General features: G+C 50.3%; 1 protein-coding gene across 10 annotated transcripts in view; it reads right to left on the bottom strand.

The window, feature by feature from the left end:
• RNF144A (ring finger protein 144A) overlaps positions 1–17953 on the bottom strand; it is a 115012-nt gene that overhangs the window by 31301 nt on the left and 65758 nt on the right. For all 10 annotated transcript variants that reach the window (XR_004352760.1, XR_004352763.1, XR_004352758.1 and 7 more), the window contains one exon: positions 7320–7465. Coding sequence is in view for 4 of the 10 variants with exons in the window: in XM_032652610.1 (XP_032508501.1) it covers positions 7320–7454 (135 nt within the window). In the remaining 6 variants the exon portion in view is untranslated. The remainder of the gene's footprint in view (positions 1–7319; positions 7466–17953) is intronic.

Raw genomic sequence — 17953 nt, 5'->3', positions numbered from 1 at the left:
ATTCCATGACATCAAGACCCCAAGGCCCCTGTGGGAAAAGATGCGGGTGCAGATCCTTAAGACGCGCTGTGCTGGGGCTCCAGTGGGGTCCCACCTCAGGGGCGCGGGTGGTCAGGAAGGCATCCCAGAGATGGAGAGCTGGCCAGAGGGACAAGACGTCCCAGCGAAGGAGCATCTACCACACAAAGGGCAGGAGGAGGGAGGGGGGCTGTTGAGAGCCGCAGAATGTTCCAGGCCTTTCGTTTTCCACTCTGTCGTCCAAGTCTTTGAAACCCGGTCCAAAGGCAGAGGCAGCACTGCTGATCTGCTAAGGTACCTCCGCTGTGCCAGAATTTTTCTGCCAAGGAGAAGGGGGCCACACAGACACCTCTGCCTGATGTAAAGTCTGCAGCAAGCCTGAATTTCATCTGTTTTCTCCCTTGGAGGCCTGCTGGCTACTGATGATGCTAACAGCTGAAAGAAACCTCCAGAAACTGTGCTCAAAGGTGCTTGAGTAGCTTCTGCTTACCAAGATCCACTGTTTACAAACAGTCCATGCAGGCAGGTCCAAACAACTGTGGTGGGACCTGCACGAACAGTGTTCAAACAGCAAGGACCCTGGAATCCCCACCCTGGGTTGGGATGCCAGCGAACCCGCCTGCCAGATGTGTGACTGGAGCCGGAGCTGTGCCTCTCTGAGCCCCCGTCCTCCACGGTGTGGAATGAGACAAGCCTGGCGGACAGAAAAGGGTGCCTCTACAGTCGGTGCCCCAGGGTCCGCAGTGCTCTGGCATGGTGCCCGCACACGCACCACGTGTCCTGCCCGGCATCCCCTCAGCCTCCATCACTGAGGGTCTGCTTACATTCTTTCTCCATTAGAAGGCAGGCTCTTTGAAAGCAAGAACTGTTTATCTCTCCAGTCCCTGTGCCTGTGAGTGCTGGTAGAATGCAAGGGATTAACAACGCCGCAGGGAAAGGCAGATGCCAACAACTGGGGAGCTGAGCGCTCACACACACGACAAGCCGACACCCGCATGAACACGGACACTCGGCAGCCGTGCAGAGTGGGGGAGACCCAGGGCGGCGCGGACCTCAGGTCACTGCCAAAGAGCAGCTGGACGACGTGGCATCCCAGGCATCTCCGCAGGCGGAGAGGGCAAGCCCTTCCTCACAGAGCTGTCCTCAGGGAGGCGCGAGCCACGCCTGTTACAGCAGGCATGACAAGGATGCTTCATGCATCACCCCCCCCCCCGCCATGCCACCAGGGGCTTGAAACCTGAGCAGGCCACCCAGCCGGCCCCCCGTGGTGAACGTTCTGGCAGCAAAGCTGCTCCAGACTGCAGGAATGTAACTTTACCCAAAGCAGGGGAGTCCAGAGTATGAAGGTTGCTTTTGTAAAAATTTTAGAGGAAAAGAGAATTCAGACGTACTTTCTACCAAAAGAAAACCCCCAGAAAACAAAACCCAACTCTCATCTATGTGTTCTCTTTGTCCTCTGCTCTTGACAAGCAACAGGATCTGCTGTCTCCTGGACTAAAGCTCCCCTGAGCTCCGACCCCTCGGCTTTGCTGAAGACCAGGTGCAGCCCCACGGTCAGCCCTGCTCCAGGTAACCTCGGTGCTCTGCTCCCTGGCTGTCCTTGGGCCTTTCTGGGGAGAAGACACCATTCTCTCCTCCGCAGGGAGGGCGCTCTCCTCACCCTCAGGCTTCTAAACGAGCTGCAGGAGACGCCGTGTGTGTAGGACAAGGTCTCTCTTCTCCTAAGCCGCGGAGAAGCAAGTATGAGCGTTTCACCAAACCACACCTTCATCACCAAGAGCTCCCAGGGAAGGCCAGACAGAGCCGGCTGTGGTGGGCAGGGTTAACATATGGAAATCAGAGTCAGGGACACAAAGGGGTCCTCTGTTTCATCCACTCAACAGATATTCATTTACTCTGCACCAAAAGTCCAGGAGGCCGGAAATGCAGAAGCAACAGATAAACCTTGGGTTGAACTCTTCCTGAAAGTAGAATGTGTTTCGTGTGCATGTGAATTTAAGGCACGTGAGAGAAGGGGATGCAAGGATATGACGAGTTTGAGGGTCTGAGGGTGTGACAATGGGAGTACATGGGCAACTGCTCAGAATAGGTGGTACCTGAGGGCTAATTCTAACAGAGGGGTACTCTGTTCACCCAGTCTCGTTAGGTTCAGCTGTCTAGATTTTCCAAACGACTGAAGATTATTCCATCGAATGGAGAAACCGAGACTTTTGTCTTTTATCTCATGAATAAGAAGGGGCTGGGGAGACCGAGAATGCCCATTTGGGTGTCTTGCCATCAATGGGGCAGGGTTCCAGGACCCTGACTGCAGCAGGATGTGGGTGGGCCTCCTGCAAGAGAACAGGGAGGTCGGCTTTGAGCTTCCGAATCAAGGGCACAAAACGGGGAGAGAGAAAGAGGGCCCCAAGTGTCCTTCCTGGGTAGGAAGGTACTGAGATCTGGGGGCGTGAGAAGGAAGCCCAGTGCCTGTGACCCAGGACATGGCCTGCAAATGCCTCCCAGCAGCCCTTCAGTTCTTTGTTATGTTTGTCAGCAAAGCTGATACCAGGAGTCAGCACTTTCTTCTGTATGGTTAATGCACAGGCATCAGGTTTTAATGCGAAAAGCAAATGCACCAGAGTCAAGGCACACCCAGTGAACGTTCTAGAGCAGCTGGTCCCGTCTTTCTGAGCTGTGGTGTCCCTTTGAGGAGATGGAGAATCCTGCCCACTTGGCAGGGTCTTATGGGAAGTGCGGCCATGTCGCAAGGCACGGGGTAGACCACCGGCAATCAGAGAAGCTGTTCTTTCACCCACAAGGGGAAGTTTTAGAGGGACCCTAAATCCAGACGTAAAAATGAAAACCACGCCTGCGGAGCCTGTGAGCAGTGCCCCAGCTCGCCGGCCCCAAGAACAGGATCAATGACGGTCACACAGCCAAGGAGGCCAGAGGGTTCCCTGGGAACACACGTGTCTTCTTTACCCACAAGTTACTGAGAGAGATGCCCTCGCTCTACCTGTGGACAGCGCGGGGTGAGGACGTGCCGTCTGCAGCTGCTACCATTTTGTTACCATCACTGGAAGCCCCAGCTCTGCAGGCTTCCTCGGTCACAGGCAGGATCCTCATGCCACCGGAAGCTCTTAATGCCTACACAAAGGCAGTGCCAGTGGGGCTGGCAAGTGACAATGTCCGTGCAGTCTGAGAGCTCAGAGACTAAAGAGTCCCACTTTCCTTCCCTGCACAAGGGCACCAGAGAAGACGGGGAAAGGGACTCGCCCAGGGCCCCCCATTGTTAACGGTGGGGCGGACCCTAGAACTAGTCAACACTTGTGAATTACAGCCAAGCGCCCTTCCTGCAGTGTCCAAACTGTGGCTGTCTACGCAAACAATGCCCTGCCGAGAAGCTGGTCTCACTGGAAGATTCGTGCATTTTCTAGGCCCAAAGCTTTCTGCTCCTTGCACATCTCTGGCCTCATGCGGGAGGCGGATGACCCAAGCTGCCCTGCTCTCTGCACATCACCATCCAAGCACAGCTGCACATTCACATCTTTCTGGCCTGATGCCCTTCTAGTCCCTGCCAGTTATGTCACTGTGGGAACCCCTCACAACACCCCGTCCTTTGCCTGCCCTTCCTGATGGGGCTCTATCCATCACGCTTTCTTCAAATGACCCCCTGAAGCCTGCCGGGTGAGTTCCCTTCTCTGTGTGGTCACATACCTCTGTTTATACTGCGATTACAAGTCTTTCCATCCCAATGACAGCAATCCAGACCTCTCTCTCACCTACACATGGGATCAGGAGAGCAGAGACTGGAAGCTTTCATCTCCCCCAGGTACCCAGGGCACCTGGCACAGGCTGGCGCTTGACAAGGACTGAAGAATGGAAGTGACCAAGCACCCACTTTGTGCAAAGCTGATGGGGATGTTAAGGTGTGCAAGTCAAGGTCCATCTCCTCACGTGATGGATTTCTGGATGAGAAAACATAACTAAGGGAAAGAGTCAGAAGTTCTGGGTCTCGGAAAACAGACATTTCCACCTTCCTGATCCCTGGGGCGTGTTATTTTGAGGGGGGAACCACAGCACCCCACGTCTTTGAGCCCCAAGTCCCCCCAACCTTCGGAACAAGAAGATCCCCTCCAGTGCTGCGAGCTGTCACACTGACCCTGCTTTGTCAGCAGTGAAACACCATAAACGTTCTATGTTATAGGATGCTGCAAGTATAGGGGAGACCACAATGGCCTTGATGGGCTTCATTTTAGCTTAAAATGTCATACATTTTAGCTTCTGGTCCACGGGGCATCTCCCAGGCCACCAGAAACATAGGTTGACGAAATGGAAATGGGATTGGCTCTCAGTGCAGGATCTTATTTTAAGGTCATATTTTGACATAAACGTCAACAACCCTTTCTCTCCTCCCAGTACTTTTGCACAGAAACTGTTGGTCATACTTGAAGATTTCACATTTTTGCACACAAATGTTCAAGTTTATCTCTTTAAGTTTCATTTTCACACTCAGCCAAAACTTGACCATTTGAGCTACCTGGTGGGAGTCACATCTCCAAACCCCTGGAGCTTAGCATCATACCTGGAACGTGCACGGGGCTGGGAGGGTCCCTCCAGCCACTGAGACCCTTGGACCAGTGCATCCCTCTCCTACCTGTGTCACGCCCCACCGGCCCCATGCACAGGCTCTCCATGACCTTTGAACTCACCCTAAAGCCACCAGGCACCCTATAAACAAGGGAAATCCCCCAGAACATGTGTCATGGTCACGCCACGTTAGTACGTGGTAGGCACACACTTCTGGTGCTCGAGGAATCTGGGGATATGCAGGTTAAATCAACAGCTGTCCCTCGTGTGGGTTCCTCGGGGCTTTCTCTGTGCTCTTGGGCACCCAGAGCGTCCCAGGGGTAAGGGTACAGAGAGGGACACGGCATGCTGTGTTTAGTAAATCCACTGAAACACACAGATTGTCTGAGTGCATCTTTGAGGACAAGTGTTCCTCAGGACACACGCTTGGGGAAAGCTGCCCAGAGCTCCCTTGAATCCCTGCGGTTCTAAGTCCCAGTTCAGAAGCGAGATGGAGAGGATCTGAGCCTCCACGTGGCAACTCCTTCACACGTCCTTCCTGAACCTTAGGGTAAACTCCGTTCAGCTCCATTATACAGATGAGGCGCACAAGGGAAGCTGAGGTCAGAAACAGCCTGCGTTTCAGTGCCCTGACGCCTGACCCCAATCACTAGGCTTTCCCCTCGAGCCCCTTCCTCCTTGAGGTCAATCTACCTCAGACCTAAAGCCCATAATTCTCTAGTAGTGTTTTATTTGAAGAGTGCCCCCTTTCACCTTTGCACAGTTTTCTCTCTTCACTCTTTCCTACCTTCCCAGGTCTGTCCCCAGGAAGAAGACAGTGGCAGTTCTGCTGGCTGGGGGGCCCTGAGGCCTACACAGAGGGGACAGCACGTGACAGAAGCCCGAGGGGACATGGGCGCCTTCCCCCAGTCTGCGACACGCAGGTGTTTCCTGTGCTTCACGGTGCAGGGAGCTGCAGACACAAGTAAGCCTGCCTCAACATCTTAATTTTTAATAAATGGCTGTGAGAAAACAATCACAGCTGTCACCTGTTTCTCAGTGCTCCCAGCAAACCCCTCTTTGAGAAAACAATGTTATTTTCCTCTATTCACAGTCCCTGACTTAAATTAAATGTTTGATCTGAATTAGACTTGCCTATTTATTTTCACTACTATGCTCTAGAAACAGAAAACTAAAACAACAATGACAACAAATGAAAGTCTGGGTAAAACCATGCCAGGGTGAATGGGCGACCTCACAGTGGAAGAAAAGAAGTCGCGGGCCCATGAGGCCCTCCCCACACGACGCAGGCAGGGGACACGAGTGGCAGCAAGCTCGCCTACAGGCACATCTGCAGAGGGGAATCAAGCCAATTGGTTGAGATTGCGGAAAACTCCCCTTCAGGCAAGAGGGAGGCAATTCTTGCATAAAGAGAACTCTTTAATCCATCCCCACGCTGGACCATCTCATCCTCCAGAAATGAAAACGAGTCCAATTCTCTGTGTTCATTGGCTGCACGTCTGTCTTTCCACCCACCTCCCCCCAGGGCTCTCTCCCTCCCAACCTTCCCCAGCTTAGAAAAAGCCCAAAGCAACTTCCGGTGGTCCAGGTTGAAGTTACTTTCCTGGGGCTTCAATGAGGCACATTTCTCGGCTGCTAAGCACACGGCTGAGGCTGACTCTGTGCGGTTCAACGCAGCTGCCTCTCCCGATTATCTATCATGGGCCCCGCTGCAAACCAGGCATTTGGGGGCAGAACTGTGCCCTCAGGAAGCCAGTGTCTAACAGAAAGGGAAGTCAGAGACCCGGACTTAAACAACTGAAAGCTCCGTCTCATCTGTAAAAGGCAGATGATGCTGTTGAATGCACACAGGTCCCAAACAGACAAGGTCTGTAAAACAGAGACAAACAGAATAAGGTCTGTAAAATAGGGGCAGGAAGAAAGAAGTCTCTGAAAATCAGGAGGAGGCTGTCGGGGACAGAACCCAATCCAGACATCTGAACCATACATGGGAAGGCCGTCCCTATAGTCCATTTATAACAGTAGTCAAATTCAGAAACTTTTTTAGTTTTTCACAGTTTAAAGGAAAATTGTTTTTTCCGGACTTTTCTTTTTTCTTTTTCTTTTTTTTTGTATTTCTTGAATGGGAAGAAAAACCAAGCAAAATTAAATGAGACAAACTGAAAACAAACCCTACACCCTCATTTTTCTCTTCTGATAGGTAAAATGCTGGGTCTGAGAGAGGCCTGATGGGAACAGAAGCCCCTACAGGCATTAAGAGCAGGCCATTTGGCCCACGGTGACGCTGGCTGCATCTTCAGGAAATTCAAATGTGATTTCAAGATGCAGCCTCTCCAGCTTAGCACTAAAGCAGTGACGGCTGACACGGAGAGCTGACTATTCTACCGTACACACTCACCGGGCCAGCACCCCTGCAATCTCAGGCATGTCATTGTTCAACTAAATTTAAAGGGAGCTGTGGTGAAGCTCTGCCTTTCCAGAAAGGAGCGCACACGCCATGCTCAGGGTTTCTCAACTGCGTTCCCAGCTCCTAAGATTCTGTTTAACTGATTGCTTTTGCACCACGAGCGCCTGCCATCGAACCTGCTTGGGGAGCCTGACTGATTTGGAGGAGAATCCCTCCAATAACTGGGTAAAAGTGAGGGCAAAGGACTGCATGGTATCTCCAAAAACAAAAGTGAAAAAGGCTCATCCTGAAATTCTTTTAAACTGGCGTTTTCTGCAAGACCCACCAGGGTACAGAAGATGCATTGGCACTGGGCAATGGTCGTCATCTTCTCCACTGGGTACTCCCCGAGACACAGCTTGCAGGACACCAGCGGGTCTAGGGCCAGGTCCCAGGTGGGCCGGCACCGTGCTGTGGTCATGGTAGAGCAGTCTGAAATGAGAGAAGCACAGGCCATCAGACACTTGTGGCCTCCACCAGAACCGAGGCAGGGGTCACTCCTGGCTGAAACTGGGGCTCTGGGGGGTGGCCAAGTGAACACTGAGGGGCCCGGGGTTTTAGAGTCCTCGTCTGGGTCCTCTGAGAAGTTTTAGCCAGAGGTCCCCGATCTGAGTCTGTGGGTGATTCCCTTCCCGTATTGATGGTAATATTCAAAACGGCGAGTGATCTACCCGTCGGCATCCTTCCCTCCACCCCTCCGATGGGTACTGAGGAAGACACTGTCCACTAAATGAAGCACCCAGCTCAGGAGGGCAGAACCTTAGCAACCCGGCAAAGGACGCTTTTGTTAAAATAGTTACTGATCAGATCAAAGTGTTCTCCAGTCTCTGCTGTAGGGATATCCCAGGGAAACCAGTTGGTGGAGTTCTGGCCTCTCTGTGCCCTCCCAGTAGAATGGTCCTTCCACACTGGCTTCTGTCCTCACCGCCCAGGTGTCACCTGACCTTCCAGAAGCAGCTCAAGCACCACTGCCTCCGAAGTCCTGGAAGACTGTCTAAAATGTAAGCTTCAGGGAGGCAAGGCCCTTTGGCAGATTTGTTCATTTATGTGGGTCAAGTGCATCCAACAGTGCCCGGTATGTGACAGACACCTCACAATCACCCATGGAACAATCCTCACTTCCCCACCCTCCCCAACATTCTCTGTGCACATCCACCCCTGGTCTGTGTTCTCCTGATAACAGGCATCTTCCTATTGCTATGTTACACACCGATTTCCACTGCTTACTGCTCGAGGGAAACAGAGAGTGTCCAGCTCTTAGCTCGGCTCTGACCCACGGTGGCCTCAATAATTTCCTGTCGATTGACTGAATTCTTGCATCCAGGGAAATGGCTCCTTGCTCCTAGCATACCCCCTGCGACGTGATTTAAGCCTTACAACACTTACTTTGCACCTGTGGTGGGTAAGTATGTGCTTTATTCTACCAGCACCCCCTGGCCCCCCAAACTCAGAACTGAGAAAGATTCAGTTAAAATTTCAGATAAAATCCACGGCTATCCAAACTCTCACTATCTGCTATCCAAATCTCAGGACCTAAATTGATTTAGAGAATTTGGTATCCTTCCCTACTGAACCCCTAACCTCACTCTCTAAACTGAGGCATGAAAAGATTTGGAGAGCAAGACACACCTACATTCCCCCCGAGTTTGTGAGGCCATGAAAAGAGGGTTTGTCTTGTTCAACTCCACATGTACAGCAGAAGACTGTACACATAACGACAAAGGTACACACATGAAGGGAAAGAAAACAAGACAAAGCAACACCAACCAACGCCCAGAACGTACACAAAACGGCTCTCGGATCCTGGAAAGTCTCAAAGATGTGTGAGACAGAGTTCCCCACCTTAGGGTCTTCGGATTCAACTCAGGAACATCCTTTGCCAAATAAAAAGCTAATTGATAACACAAGGCAGAGTGTAGGATTATGTGTGAAATCAGTGCTCAAGGCACTCGGGAAAACTGGAGATCAGCCTGGGCTAGAATCTTCCGAATAGAACTTTGCAGGGGAGATAAGGCTTGAGTTTTAAGGGGAGGTTACATTTCATACAGGTGAAAAGGGGGTGGATATCAAAATAAGAGAGAGGAGTATCCCAGCATCTTTCACCAGGCAACAGGGTGTGGAGGCAACACCATAGGGGCAGAAGGAAGTCTGCTTCTCCAGGGCAAACAGAACACCCCTATCTAGTAGGGTGCTGGCTTACTTGACCACTTTCAGCCTCAGTCTGCTCATGTGTGTGATGGGGCCACAACCTCCATCTCCCAGGGCTGGTGCAGGATTAGCAGAGATCATATGAAGAACCTGACACACACGGCAACGCTCAGTAAACCCTCGTCCCTTCCCCTGGGATGCCTCATTGGGCCATAGTTTATCCACCTGTGAGAAGGCCTCTGATGATACCAACCAGGGGCTGGGTGTGCAAGTTACTTCTGGGGTCAGGGAGCTGTCATGATACTTTTTTTTAGAAAAACATTATATCCATTTCTCGTGTTTTGACAGTCGCAGCTCACCGGGTATCACTAAGCAAATATTTACTTAGGACGAACGACTGTGGGTTCTACGCAGGGCGCTGGGGGCGGGGAAGGCACGTGTGAGCTGGGGAGGAGACTCTGCGATGGTCCTGGGAACGCATGGAGGAGGTAAGACACAGTGACACACGACCCAGGCGCATGAGTGATGTCAGAGTGGCAGAGCAGTGGAGGAGACCCTGACCTATAAGAGCTCAAGCAAGTGAGGGGAGTTACTGAATTCCGGTGGGAATCGGCATTGGGAGTGAGGGCGGGAAATCCGAGGTCGGGGTAGGGAATGGACAGCAGCCTCCTCCCAGGACAGTAGTATCTGTGGGCGACTTAGTCCAAAGTAAGTGCACTTTCCATTGTTAGAAAAGAACTCTGACGCAAATTCAAGTAATTTTGGGGTGGGTTGGAGCCTTCCGGCTAATTTAAACAAACATGATCATTTGACCTTAACCCAAGGGCACCAGAACACTTAGGTGATTTGGGGGTCACTCAGTGATCCGGGGGTGCAGAGGGTACCAGAATCAAGGCTCCTCGTGTCCCTGAGTTCATTTTCATTTGGAACATCTCCCTCCATCTTGAATTTATGTTTATTATGATTATTTTAAATGTCCAGTGTTGCCTGGATCCTGGGCTCAGGTGCCAAGACTTTTTTCTGTATGTTTCTCCGCACCTTTTTCTGTTTTAATCCTTAATATCTCTTAAAGCTCACAGTACAGAGTGTCAACTGTGTTTTGATTAAGACTGTTAGCTAAGCCCCAGCAGGGATCACAAAGCTTTACTGGAAGCATTGAGAAACTGCCTAAGACTGGAAATGTCCCCAAGAGGACAGAGGTTGCTTAATTGGCTTTTCTGTCCTGGAGAGCTGGGGAAAGGCTGCAGTGGACACTGTCCAAAAGGTCTGGGGTCCAGATTCTATAGGGCACTGAGCAGCAGATGACATGTCACCCAGCAGACCTGGGTCCAAATTCCTGTCCTGCCACTTGGTCATGTGATTTTGGAGAAATTACTCAACCTCGAGGAACTTTAGTGTTTTTCTCTCTGTAAAACTTACACACCATCACCTCACAGGTACACTTGTGAAGAGTGAGTGAGAAAGAATACGTTTAAAATTCCTGGTAAGTAAAGGTCATTAGGCTCTGTCGGGTTCAAGAGCTTGGACATTAACCCATATGAACCGAGGGGAGGAGAAAAACTGAGAGATGGTAAGATGGACTTAGTCTTAGGAAGTTCACGCTGATGGCCGTCATTTTTGGAAGAAGCAAACACCAAAACCTCAGAAGCCTCCTGCTTTATCATCTGCTGTGCAGGTTGCTCCAAGGCTGGACATCACCCCAAATGGCAGAAATCAGGGACTTAACCCTTTGACATAGTCCTTGAAGCCCATGGCCCTGACCCCACTCACTGCCTTTCACCCTGGGCCACTCGTCCCATCCTGGCTGGTTCCTCCCCAGACAATTCTGTCTCCCCCAGCTTCTGAGCTTGGCTCCTTTCTTGTTTATAACGACCCTCAGTTCAACTTGCAAGGCTTGATCTCTCACTTCCTTTCTTCCTGGACCATGATTTCCACTTGACCTGAGACAGTGTGGCCTCCACTGCCCTGGGCACAGGTTAGCCGTAGCCTCTCGCCTCCCAGCCCCATGATTCAGCCTTGAAGCATGTCAGACACGGTCTCCTGGCATCTTGTCAGTATTCTTTCCTACAGAGTAGACATTCTCTAAGGTGAGCGCACAATCATGGTTCAACGGAAACAACAACTGGACATATTTTACCAAAAAAAAAAAAAAAAAGGATACATTGTCTAAGCCCATCACGACCTTCCCGACACACAGGATGGGCTGAATATGATTTTGCAAACATTGAACAGCTGCAAACTTGAAACAGGAATTTGCAAAGAAAGTCACAATGCACAATAAGAGAAAAAAAGTGTTTGTTTTCCTAATGTGAATGTCAAGTAGAAGGAAACAACCAACTATTTTGAGAACATCTGGTCAATTATAAGCATTATTCAATCTAAGCAACTCAAAATGTTTATAAGGCAAGTTACTTATTAAGCGCGACTGGGTTATGCAGAGGGTGCATTGTGATGAGAGGTATACAAGGATGAGAAAGAGCTAGAAGGGAAAAGAACCCACTGAGGGAGATAGTCTTAAAAGTACGATGTGGTTATTTGGCCAGGACCATCGCACCTGGGCTCTGGGGCTGTGGATTCTGCAGGTCCCTATTCACCCACTGTCACCCCTTCAAGACAAAGTAGGGGAAGGGAAAATCAAATTGGTGTCAGCCAATCACTACCCAACTTTTACTCTCAGGACTGCCCTAAAGCCGGCAGAGGCATGTTGGTGGTTCTTCCCCAGCCGAGGGGGCAGGGGGAGTCACAGCCATCTGAGTTTTCACTAGCCTTTCAGGGAACTCCCATCTGCAGTGAAGTCTAAGAACCACTGGGCTACATGATTCCACAGGATAGCCTCTCCCCCGAGGACCCTCCCACCCTGAAGCCCAAAGGGGCTTAAGCCCAACACATGATCACCTCTCAAAAATGCTACACTGGGCTTCCCTGGTGGCGCAGTGGTTGAGAGTCCGCCTGCCGATGCAGGGGACACGGGTTCGTGCCCCGGGTCCGGGAAGATCCCACATGCCGTGGAGCGGCTGGGCCCGTGAGCCATGGCCGCTGAGCCTGCGCGTCCGGAGCCTGTTGCTCCGCAGGGGGAGAGGCCACAACAGTGAGAGGCCCGCATACTGCAAAAAAAAAAAAAAAAAATGCTACACTGTGCAGCCTGTGTCTGCCAGGCACGGGGTTAGACTCTGCATATCAGCCTCCTGTATTCTTTGCCATGACTCCCTCCGGGGAAGCGTGGCCTTTCCACATCTGCCACGTGTGTTAGTTTGTCCCCCAAATCGAAAAGCAGTGCTTTCTACCCTGCTGGACAGTGCTGGTCACAGGCAGACAGCCCATTACATACACATATATGTGCATCAGGCATTATGGGAACCAATTTTATACATTATTTCACGTATCCGCACAGTGACTTTGAGGCTTTAGTAGTTGTTACTATTCCAATTTCAACAATGAGGAAAGCAAGACACAGAGAAGGCACGTAACCAGCCTGCGAGACGTCCTTTGTATATCCTATGGATTGCATGAGAAGGGAGCCTTCTGGGTCTGTAGACAAACTAATTCCAGTTCTGCCATGGAGCTTCCTGGGCCTAACCCGAGTGCTTCCACGTTGGCAGCAGGGTGGAAAGCTACAGCTTCACAATTTGGAGCTGCCAGTCACAGCAGAAACATGAGAATGGTTGCTGGGTAGAAAATTGACTGCAGGGAGGTTGACTTATCCAAGTGTATGTGGTTCCATGAACCTTCAGGAACGTGTCTGAATGTCACCTTCTCCAGAGGAGACGATGCTGCTCCCAGGTATTCACGCAACTAACGTGAAAACTTATATTCACATGAACACCTGTGCGTGGATATTTACAGCAGCTTTATGCATGATTGCCAAAACACGGCCTCAAACAAGATGTCCTTCAGGAGCTGAACGGATAAATGACCTGTGTGACATCCAGACAATGGAACATTTTTTCAGGGCTAATGGGAAATGAGCTATCGAGCCATGGAGAAACATGGAAGAACCTTCAATGCATGTTATTAAGTAAAAGAAGCCAATCTCTCTGAAAGGCCACAGACTGTCTGATTAAAACTATATGACATTCTGGAAAAGATAAAATTATGGAGACTGTAGAAAGATCAGAGATTGCCTGTCAGGGAGAAAAGGATAAACAGGCCGAGCACAGAGGATATTTTAGGACAGTGAAACTAGTCAGTATGATTTGTAATGGTGGATGCATGTCATTATACATCTGCCAAAACCCACACCAAGTGTGAGCCCCAATGTCAATGGTGTGGGCAAAGTCATGTCCCCCACAAAGTTCCTATGTTGAAGCCCTAACCCTCAGTGTGATGACTGTATGGCCTTTCGAGGCAATTAAGGTTCAGTGGGGTCATAAGGGTGGGGTTCTAATCCAGTAAGGCTGTGGCCTTATGAGAGAGGAAGCTCTCAGCATCGTCCTCTCTTTCTCCTACAGGTGAGGACTCAGGGAGAAGGTAGACACCTGCAAGCCACAAAGAGGGCTTTCACCAGCATCTGAGGAGAACCCAACCCTGCTGGCTTCCCGATCTTGGACTTGTAGCCTCTAGAACTGTGAGAAAATACACTTCTGTGTTTTAAGTCACCCAGTCTATGGTGTTTCGTTATGGCAGCCTGGGCTAATACAGCAAGCTACGGACTCTGGGTGGGAGGGATGTCTCATTGTAGGTTCATCGCTGTAACACTGCATGTCAGCAGTGGTGGAGACCTCAGACTCTTCTATATGGTACCTCCCTATACAATCTGCATCAACTTTCTAAATATAAGTCCAAATCTGTTAACCTAAAGGTAAATTTAAAACCAAATCTGTTCATCTAAACTGCCCTAAAATAAAAAGTTTATTTTAAAAAATTTGTTATTTTCATTTAAACCCGAATAAGCCTATTAACATGCAGACTCAACTGGAATCTTTTAAGAATCTAAGATTTTAATTTGTTTTAAGACCATGTTTTCCCCAAGCAGTATTATTTTTATTTTTTAACTTATTCTTTTTTTTCTATTGAAGTATAGTTGATTTACAATGTTGTGTTAGTTTCAGGTGTACAGCACAGTGATTCAGTTAAATTATATATATATATATATATTCTTTCTCAGATTCTTTTCCATTATAGGTTATTACAAGATATTGAGTATAGTAAACTGTGCTATACAGTAGGTCCTTGTTGATTGTCTATTTTATATAGTAGTGTGTATCCATTAATTCCAACCTCCTAATTTATCTCTCCCCACTCCCTTTCCCCTTTGGTAACCATAAATTTGCTTTCTATGTCTGTAAGCCGATTTCTGTTTTGTAAAAAAGTTCATTTGTGTCATTTCTTTCAGATTTGACTCCAAACAGTACTATTAAGTGTGATACTAAAAATCAGAGGAAAACGGGATTAAATATAATTGGGCAGATTCGTGTGCTTATTTTTAACCATCAAACCCCGTGCGGGTCTTCAGGTGGTAATGAACACAGTGGTACTCCAAGAGGGCCGTACAGTATGGCTCCACTGGACAAAGCACAAAACACGCTCTCAAGCACAACCACACACCATCAAGGTTAAAAAGGGAAGAAGAAGCTACTTTTCAGTCATTTCGCTGTCACAGGTTCCCCAACATTCAGACTTTGCAGGGAAAAGAGCAAAGAGGAGACAATCAACAAGGGGCCCAGGGACCAGAGAGAACTCTGGCCTGTCCGAGCTGCACTCTGCACAGGAGAAACAGCCAGAGACCTGTCAGGCACAGGTAAGGGTTTCCACTCCGCACGTCATAGAGGCCCAAGGTCCCTTACCATAGACAGGACGAGGAAACTTGCCTTCACTTAACCTGGGACCTTCCGTTTACTTCCCTCCTGCCTCCCAAAGATTCGGACCATTTTACAAGCATATAAACTCACCTCTGTTAACCGTGGCCCAGAAGCCTTTTTGTGCTAAAAGCATGGATGTCTAAGGCAGTCAGCCATTCCCGGGCAAACAGGTCCTGTTGCATTCGGCTGCCCCCCCACCCCGTCCCTGAGGCCCCATCCAGCAAGGCAACCCCCTTGCCAGGCTGTCCCACAAACCCATGTCCCAGCCGGGCCCCGTGTCTGAGGAAGGTAAGCCTGTTTCCCCTTGAGGTCTTCAGTCGGTTACCCGACACTGGTGTCCCTCAGTCACCTTTTCCGTAAAATGGGGTTTTTAGTTTTGTCTTTTTTTTTTAATGCTGGGAAATACTTGCATTCAAGCAGGGAAGGGAAGGCAGAGGTCTGGCCCGATGCTCTATTCCTTTAATGCTGTGGGATCTGCCCCCGGAGCTTCTCTGCTTGTAGTTATCTCAAGTTCAACATATTTCAGCTTAACCCCCTTCTAGATGTCGTTTGGAGGGCGAAGGAGATCTGCTTCCCATCGCCACTGGGCTCTGGGGCTCTGACTGCCTTGCCTACAGATTCATGGCTTGATAAATTTGTCATATTCAAAATCTTGAAATGTACTAAAAGTGGGTTTAAAAAACCATCCACGAATGGGTGCTCTGCACCTTTCAAATGCACCTGCACAGGTGAGAGCGAAGAGGAGCTCCTTCACCTGGCGCATCCTGACTGTGATGCAGCATCTATTCCTGGGCGCTGAAGTACACAGTGGGGTTGAGGGGAAGGTTGACTTAAACGAGCTGCTTCCTTCCACAGAGCAGGCCCACCTCCTCCCTCCATCCTACCCTGGTGCTCTGGGTCTGTGCTTCTCTTGCCAGAAAAAACGTCTGGGCTGGGGCGAGGCCAACACAGTGAGTCTTCCTGCAGCAGGGTCCGGAGCCCGTCCGGCTGCCCGGGGTGCAAAAGAGGGAGGCCCACACAGACACGACAGAAAGCCGGCTGAAAAAGCCCTTACAGACATTTCCAGCGCCAGCCGGGGCGCCGGCCTTGAGACGCTTCCTCCCTGGCCTGGGCAGACCTGTGCACTTGCTTCTGGAAGCTGCCCCTCTGTGGGAGGCTTGGCTTACGAAACAAGTGACATTCACGGCAGAGCACTCACTCACAACGCCCCAGTATCTTCCTCATCACAGACTGCTTCCCGCAGGCGGCCCAGCCCAGCCTGGCTCTCTGACCTTGGTCCAGGAATGAAAGGAAGAGGGAGACACAAAGGGACTATTATTCCCACCGCAAACGTCACACTTTGGCTACCAGCGAGCAACAACTTTAAAAGTCAGACATAAAGGCATTGCGTTTTAAGGCCGATGGGGATCATCATCGGATTGTGTGTCCTTTTAGAGATGATTTCCTTGCTCCCAGCTGTTTAGGGATTTGCTAAGAGGTCGCACGGCCACCTCACGCCGTCCCACCGCCTTCTACCTGGTCATGAACTACCCTGATGGTACTATCGCCAAATCTTGCCAGTGACACAGTGAATCATTATCTCCACTTTTTATTTTTCAGATAAGGACACAGAGAAAAGAGCAACAGAACATGTCCACACATGTAGGATAGAGCACGAACAGCATGGGCCACGCCCATTCCCTGCTCTAAACATTCCTAATCACGCTCTGCCGAAGAAAAGGCCCTCAGTGGGGCACACGTGTCCTCTGCGTCCCCCCGCCCCTCTAAGTCAGTCCTGGTTGATGGGAGCACGCTCTGGCCAGCTCAGGTGGGGGCAGGACAGGTGCGTGGCTGTGTCCTTCCAGGCACCACGCAGAGGTCTTGCTGCTAAGACAAGGAGCCTGGGAAATTCCTCGGTGTGGAGCTTGTCGATCCCTTGGGTTAACAGAACAAGACGTGATGGAGTAGGGAGCACGCAGTGGGATGGACACGGGCCTCTGTGAAGATTCCAGAAGCCGGGGTTCTCATGTCAGCATAGCTGCCCACCGACCATGCGACCCCCGGGACCTGTCCTGGACCCTCCTGGATCAGCAGCCTCACCTGAGCGCTGGCTTGGGCCTGGCTCGCTGGATTCCTCCAGGCCCCTGAACCCTCCCTCATTCCACCCACCTGGGAAGCTGTCACCCAGCTCTCAGCAAGAGTGACTGCTGCTGTGACTGCAGCAGCAAAGGGGGGCTTCGGCGGGGGGGTTGGGGAGCGATGCATCTCAGAGAGAGAGAGAGCTAGAGGATAAAATGTGCTCTCGAAGGATCGATCCTGCCACCACAGACCCATCTCAGAGCTCAGGTACTCCTGCAGCTGTGAGCCCTGTCTGTCCACGAAATCATCTCAACACTCCTGCCTGCCCTTTCTAAGAGCTCACCACAATTCCACCTCAAGCCCCTCCCATCCCAACGCCTATGGTTACACACCCCAATCCTTCCACGTACTCCCGATCGGTAGTTAGCCAGCCGGCGTTAGGTTTCTGTAATGATCCAAACACTGTTCTAGGCACGGGATGACAAGGGCCAGAGGTCTCACCCACACAGCACGTCGGGCAACAACCAAAGCCTTTTCTCCGGTTGAAGCACCTGCTTGTGAAGACCTCAGCATGAAAGAAAAGGGATCAAATAAAAGGTATACAATGACAGGGCATCTGTTCAAAGAAACCTTGCGGGAGTCGAGCAGAATCACCCTTTTATCAATATTGAGCTGCAGATGGTTTTGGCTTCCTTGATGTACTTTAGCCAGAAAATTAGGTAAAATTTGGAGCGTCCAAATACATGCAGCAGATTTCTTATTGTACCCATATATACACTTCTTTTATCAGGTTTATTTGGATTTTGTCTTTGCTTCTTAAGAACAGATGAGAGGAAGGGGTATTGCTAAAAACAGAGTAAGTAGATACGATAAACTCCACTCGGGTAGTTAGAGCTGATTCATGTTTTCAGTGAGG

The sequence above is a fragment of the Phocoena sinus genome, chromosome 13 (assembly GCF_008692025.1).
Source record: "Phocoena sinus isolate mPhoSin1 chromosome 13, mPhoSin1.pri, whole genome shotgun sequence".
Classification (NCBI taxonomy): domain Eukaryota; kingdom Metazoa; phylum Chordata; class Mammalia; order Artiodactyla; family Phocoenidae; genus Phocoena; species Phocoena sinus.
Note: the sequence above shows the minus strand (reverse complement) of the source record. Positions and strands in the feature narration are given on the sequence as shown.